Source organism: Triticum urartu, chromosome 3A (genome assembly GCF_056163025.1).
Source record: "Triticum urartu cultivar PI428250 chromosome 3A, HENAU_Tu73, whole genome shotgun sequence".
Lineage (NCBI taxonomy): Eukaryota > Viridiplantae > Streptophyta > Magnoliopsida > Poales > Poaceae > Triticum > Triticum urartu.
Window position 1 is genome coordinate 55,098,043 of NC_141875.1, and position 6,963 is coordinate 55,105,005.

General features: G+C 42.5%; 1 protein-coding gene across 1 annotated transcript; it reads left to right on the top strand.

Annotated features, from left to right (window-relative positions):
• The first annotated feature begins 2,809 nt into the window (after positions 1–2,809).
• ALG3 (asparagine-linked glycosylation 3) lies at positions 2,810–6,693 on the top strand. The gene is made up of 13 exons (XM_087546322.1): positions 2,810–3,051; positions 3,137–3,171; positions 3,288–3,425; positions 3,543–3,611; positions 3,974–4,131; positions 4,310–4,376; positions 4,454–4,507; positions 5,020–5,108; positions 5,259–5,375; positions 5,516–5,622; positions 5,714–5,792; positions 5,885–5,941; positions 6,259–6,693. Exons 1-13 carry the CDS (start codon positions 2,919–2,921, stop codon positions 6,440–6,442), a joined length of 1,287 nt encoding a protein of 428 aa, XP_087402448.1. The 5' UTR covers positions 2,810–2,918; the 3' UTR covers positions 6,443–6,693.
• Positions 6,694–6,963: the final 270 nt, after the last annotated feature.

Below are 6,963 nucleotides of genomic sequence, written 5' to 3' on the forward strand. Positions count from 1 at the left end.
TGATTTCCTGTAAACCGAGGGGCGTTTTTGCAAAACAACCGCGACGAACGACCAGAAGCAACAACTGGTTTATTGGTAGGTAAAGATAAAGATAAGCACTCCGCTAAGGGCGCCAGTTTGGGTTTCTGGGCGATTATCATATTTCATGATTTCCAAAATGTCGGATGGGTACATAGTGCGATGGAGGAGAAGGCTTGGACGTCTCTATGGAACATCTCGGTCCCCTCAAAGGTCAAGGTGTTTCTGTGGCGACTTTCCCTGCCACTCGCTCCCGACGACGGGCGTTTTCACAAAAGGAACATGTCATGTGTTAATGCATGCCCTCTTTGCGGCGGGGAGTACTCTGGAATCATGACGCAATGCAATGATAGGTTGCGCCATGGCTCGTTGCACATGAGCCTTGTCTGACAAGGATTTGGTTGAGCGGATGGTCGACAACACTGAGCCTAATGCGAAGTGCTGAGAGTTTATCCCATGAGAAGTTCACAAGGCTGGCTATGACTTTGTGGACAATTTGGTATGCGACATACAAACTCCTTCATCAACACGTACCCGATGGACTTAGCATCACTACCACCGGCAGCGACAATGCACAGACCTGTCCGTCAAACGGGGGATCTCTCAAAACGCTGGTTGCCACATGCGGAGAGTTATATGAAATTCAAGGTGGATAGGGCTGTAGAAAGCAATGGCCGTAGAGAAATAGCGGCGGCTATCTGTAGAGATGCCAATGGTGTTTACCAAGGAGTTTCGGCGACAGTATTCAGTGGCATCACTGACCCAACAAACACTTGAAGCTTTGGCTTGTCGAGACGACATTATGTCACTTGTGGAGGATCTAGGCGTACATAAACTTTGCTTAGTGGTGTAGGACATTCAGTAGCTCCGGAGGAAGTCAAGGTTCAATTATACAAGAAATATTGGAGCACAAGACTGGGTTTCAATCTTGTAAATTTATCTTCGAGCATAGGAATTTTAATTTTGTAGCACACAATATCGCCATGTTTGCATGTAATCTATACATAGGACACTGTATTTGGTTGGATAATCCGTATAATGATAACGTTCTACCTATGAACATTCTGCATTAATAAAGTGGGTGAGATTTATAAAGAAAGAGGGATGATCTGATTAGAACACCAATGCTTTCGTTCACCGTGGGCGATAATATATGGATGAGACGACGCGATTAGGGTTTTATTAAGATTCTTGGGATGGCGCATTAGGGCATGTACAATGGTGCTATCTTAAGAGTGCCATGTAGGATAAATGATGAGGTGGAGGAGAGAGAACTCATAAGAAAAGGCTTGTCTTCTCTTATTTAAGATAAGACAAGAGATGATATCTTAGCACAATATATGTCACCATGTTTTTAGGAATAACTAGTTATGAAGATAAGGCTAAGAAATGACCCATTGTAGACATCTTTTTTTGTCATCTTTTAATTACATGCAAGACCTAAGATAAACTATCTTATCAACCATTGTACATGCCCTTAGTATCGGTGAGGGCCAGGGCAAGATGGGTGGCAAGGTCACGATGCTACTGCTTTGTACTCCCTCCGTTCCGAATTACTTGTCTTAGATTTTTCTAGATACGGAGATATCTAGCACTAAAATGAGTCTAGATACATCCGTATCTAGACAAATCCAAAACAAGTAATTCGGAACGGAGGGAGGGAGTGACAACGTTGTGTGTTGGCTGGCAGGGGCATGACAATGGTGATTGTGACAATGGTTGGATGGTGGTGATGGAGGCCAGGATGGGGCTGGCCCGAGCGGCAACCATGGCCTACTCTCCTTGAGTTGAAACTCCTTTATTGCATGCTAAGGTCATCTGCAGTGGAACACTTAAAATAGATTCTTGAGGTCAAAATCCTAGTCATTTACTCCCTCCGTTCTTATTTGTCGCAGGTATGGATATATCTAGATGTATTTTAGTTTTAAATATATTCATTTTTGCGACGAGTAATTTGGAACAGAGGAAGTAGTTTGTATAGGATTTATTCCCAATCTAGAGGTTGGCATTGACGTTTAACTTCCAGTTAGATGGTTAAGTAAAAATTTAATACTTTTTTGTTGTCTAGGCACCACTAAAATGTTAGTTTTGGCACACACATAATATAATAATTTATACCTGAGGATGACATTTACACAGACGCTTATATATTTCTTTTTCTTTCGACATATACATAGGTGTACTTACATTTAGTAGGGAGCTCCTGATGCATATAAATCGAGCGATGAAGGAAATTCGTATTCTACACTCACAGGAATAAACTGCCCCTATAACACGCACCCTAGCACAACACCTGGCGGCCTGTTCCGATTTTACAAGTTTTATCCTATTTTTTATTTATGTTCTTTTCGGCACACGCGCGAACATTTCTTCCAGAAGTATATAAACATATTTTATTCCCCAGTTGTCAGTGATCATTTCTTCAAAATACATGAGTTTCCTTAACACATGAATATTTCTTCTGTAAACACGATCACTTTTCAAAATACGAGAGTACCATTTTTCCCCAAACATATGGACATTTTTTGTTGAGATACATGAACATTTTAATTTCTGTGCATTTTAAATAACTTACTTTAGTACAAATATCTTTCAAGTAAAAACTTTTTGGAATAATAAAATAATAAAGTAAATAAGCTGGTTTTGGGCCGAGCCAGTTCCAGTTTACGCAGAGAAGAATAATGGCCTGAAACCCAAACGTTCCATGGGCGGTTGTCGTTCGAGCCCACCTCCTTCCATGGGCCGAGCAGACCGTAACCCGTAACCGTAAGAGCGTACAAGCCCAATGCCCACAACGCGCAACAGCTCCACCAACCCAACCGGCGAGTTGCTCACCGGCCGGCCAAAATCGTCTCAGCCGCCTCTGGATCTGCGGCCGCGTCGCCTCGTCGCCGGCCAGCATGGCGCGGGCGCGGCTGGTGAAAGAGCGCCCCGCGAGCACGCCGGCGGACCGGAGGCGGCCGATCCACTTCGCCGCCTTCCTGCTGCTCGCCGACGCCGCGCTCGTCGCCCTCATCGTCGCCTTCGTCCCCTGTTCGCGCCCTGCCCCTTCCCCCTATTTCCCTCCCAGCCATCCCCCGCTCGCAGCTCACCTCCTCGTTGTTGCTTCCGTGTGCAGATACCAAGATCGACTGGGACGCCTACATGTCTCAGGTACCTGCAATCGAGCACCAAGCTCGTTTTTTTTTTATCCTCTTTTGGGCGGAGAATCTCGAATTCGGGTTAAACCAGAGAGGTTCTGACTTCCGAGTGTTGATTTCGCGTGGAAGGTGGACGCTTTTCGGGAGGGGGAGAGGGACTACACCAAGATCGAGGGCGACACCGGGCCGCTGGTCTACCCGGCCGGCTTCCTCTACGTCTACTCCGCCATCAAGTTCCTCACTGCAGGCCAAGTGTTCCCTGCTCAGGTCACCTTTTCAGTGCTAAATTTGTTTGCCAGCATCGTCTTGTTTTGCTTGTTTTGCCAGCATCAGTCATGCCGGTAGCTGTGCTGATTCAATGCGCTTTTGTGTTTGTGTCTGCAGATTCTGTTCGGCGTCTTGTACCTTGTCAACATGAGCCTTGTTCTGCTGCTCTACGTCAAGACTGAAGTGGTATGAGTGCGAAATTCATGATGCGTTTCACCTAATTCTGCGTCAGTTTCACAATTCCAAACTTAAAACACTAGTTTGTTTAGTTCAATGGGGGATAACTCCAATTATAATTTTGCAAGGGACTCCAAAACCGTTTAAGCGTTCTTTTAACAGTAAGAAATATTGTACTTCCTCCAATCCGAATTAATTGACGCAGCCTCTATACAACCTCTATACAATGTTGTATAGAGGCTGCGTCAATTAATATGGATCGGAGGGAGTAGCAAATCTGTACGCCCAGGCTTCCATTGGCAGCACTTCTGCAGAGCTGTTTACCTAGATTTGTTTCTGATGCCTCCCTGTTTCTTGATCATGACGACCAGCTTCCTTGGTGGGCTTTAGGTTTGCTTTGCTTATCAAAGCGAGTTCACTCCATCTTTGTGCTCCGTCTTTTCAACGATTGCGTTGCCATGACGTTGCTCCATGCTGCTATGGTCTTGATTGTCTATCACAAGTGGTACCTCGGCCTAATTATTTTCAGGTGATTACAAACTGCGTGAGTATGACATTGATTTATCATTTCATCCATGCTTGTTTCTTACAAAGTACTCCCTCTGTAAAGAAACGCTCTTATATTTCTTTACGGAGGGAGTACTAACATACCATACCGTTAGTACACGCCTTTTGCTCACTTTCTATTGCAACTACTTTTGCTGCAGTGGAGCTGTCTCAGTTAAGATGAACGTGCTCCTTTTTGCTCCATCTTTGTTTCTACTAATGTTGAAGGTATAATGTTATATGACCATCCTCTGTTCCTTACAACTTATGCTATAAACTTTTATCTTACTAAGTTCTCGATAAAGGCCATGAGTATCAAAGGAGTTTTTCTTGCTTTGTTGGGAGCTGCAGGAGTACAGGTGTGTCGTGCTTTACTTTATTCATACTTGTCATCTTAGTTTCATTGTTACAAGTTCTTGAATGGTTTTCTGATCACCATGTGTTAACCACATTTAGGCTGTGCTATGCGCCTATGCTTGATAGTTCCTTCTAGCATGCCAACATGAGTTGTTTATATTTCACAAATGCTATGTACGGTAAAACTGAATGTTTCTAGGTCTTGCGTTTTTTATTTTTAGTTGTAGTGACATCTTCCAGTAGTGCATCGTAAGGGATCAAATTCACCCTCATTTGAACAGTTTGATTATTATAATTTTCTGCTAAATGCAAATTTCAGTTCTAGTATATGAGACTGTCTTAAGATATTGCGATTCTACATGGAAAAGCTAGCGATTGTTGATAAAACAATGTCCTCAGGAAACCATGAACTTTTTGTAGTACCATGCTCTATGTTGCTTGTGAAGTGGCTAGATTGCCAGTGGATAAGAAGTATCTCATTTTGTCTCTAACGCTTTGCATTTCTCTTCTCTAGGTTTTGTTGGGTATCCCATTCTTATTGTCGCATCCTGTTGAGTACATCTCAAGAGCTTTCAATCTTGGGCGTGTCTTCATCCATTTCTGGTGCTTATGCAATACTTCTTGAATTTCAAACCATTGCAGCACTATAACTATACCAGTATATCACATTCCTAGCTGTGGCTTCATAGATTTATTATATTTATTATTGCGTACACGCCACTGATACAATCTTACCTGTTTTATGCTTTTCAGGTCTGTCAACTTTAAGTTTGTTCCTGAGAAGTATTTTGTATCAAAAGAGCTAGCTATTGGGTTATTGATTTTTCACCTCACTACTCTTATGGTGTTTGCACACTACAAGTGGTTTAAGTGAGTATACTTATATTGGGTCTAATCAGTTGTTACATGCTAGAATTGTGGTGAAGATATGCATGTAAAAGTTTCACCACAGTTGTTCTCTAAACTCTATGGTTCTTCCCGATACTTACTCTTCTTGCACTTGTTGACAGGCATGAAGGTGGTTTGTTCCATTTTGTGCATTCCAGATTTAGAGATGCTACATCAATTCAACAGCTCATTTCGTGCAAGCCCAGACAGTCCATTCTCAGTAAAGAGCGTATGTTGACTCTAAAGCTTGAATTACTTGTATTCACAGCATTTGGAACTGTTCTTTTACCAGACTAATGAGATAATAAACTTCAATCCAGATATTGTGACTGTGATGTTTGTTGGAAACTTCATTGGCATTGTGTGTGCCCGTTCATTACATTACCAGTTTTATTCTTGGTAAGTATCCCATCACCACCACCACTGTCACCGCCCAAATGTACCCCGGTACCTACAGATGCTGGAACTAAAGTTTATTCTTTTGTTTGCAGGTACTTCTATTCATTGCCTTTTCTGTTGTGGAGAACAAAGTTTCCAACAGTAGTAAGGTAAGGCAACACACTCGTCTTAATCGTTTTTCCACCTCAAATCAGCGCTTAGTAACTGCTTGAACAAACATGTTGAGTGCTTCTGTTCCGTGAGGCACCAGCATGTTTACATCCTTTTTCCACCTTAATTTTTATAATAATCATGAGCAGTAGCTGTTTGAACAAATTACTCATAGTTATGGGTTTAGGGTAAATTCTAATAGAAGTTCTTTTGTTTGCAATTTTTAAAGTTTATGTGTTTCTTCAGAGGTGCTTCCTTTGTTTTCTAGTATTCATCCTTGGTTTCCTCTGTTATGTCATATCCTTCATCATTTCAGGATAATTTTATTTGTTGCCGTCGAGCTCTGCTGGAACATTTATCCTTCTACCGCCTATTCGTCACTACTTCTGTTGTTCGCGCACCTCTTCATCTTGTTCGGCCTATGGAGTTCGCCTGCCGAGTACCCCTATGTCGATAAAAAGGAAAAGGCGGACAGTAAAGAATCGGGCAAGGCAATGTGAAGCTTCCCTGCAGGATATTGCGATCTTTTGATGTAGCAGTATTACAAGAACCTTGATACAGACATCAGAGAGGTCTTCTCTAAATCTGAAACTATGTACTTTGACACACTGTACTTTTAGTCTTTTAGTATGGTTACACTCTTGATGTGAGTCCAAGTTTCTTAGAGGGACATCTTGCCATACCAAAGATGCAACATTTGTAACCTGTCAGCATAGATGAAAACAGTTTTACCAAATATGGCGTTGTATTATCTTCCTTGTGTGTAGCCACTGCGGTTATACATTTCTCCTTGACTTGAAAGATCTTCTGGAAATATATACCAGCAAGTTTATTACTGGACAAAATAATCATAATGATTTTTTCCAGGCAAAAGCAGTTTGTCGGTTGACCCAACATCTTCACGCCTCTAGGGAAGGAGTGATGACGATGACCCCTGCGTGCTGTCTCGCCAGGCCCTCTTTGGAGTGGCGTGTGTGGGGTTTCTTATGTGTGCCGCTCATCGGTTGTGATGGTTTTTGCC

Coding starts and splice junctions, on each gene's coding strand:
- ALG3 (XM_087546322.1), top strand. CDS start 2,919: ATGGCGCGGGCGCGGCTGGTGAAAGAGCGCCCCGCGAGCACGCCGGCG. Junction 5,376..5,515: donor GCACACTACAAGTGGTTTAA/GTGAGTATACTT, acceptor ACTTGTTGACAG/GCATGAAGGTGGTTTGTTCC. Junction 5,623..5,713: donor GTCCATTCTCAGTAAAGAGC/GTATGTTGACTC, acceptor ACTTCAATCCAG/ATATTGTGACTGTGATGTTT.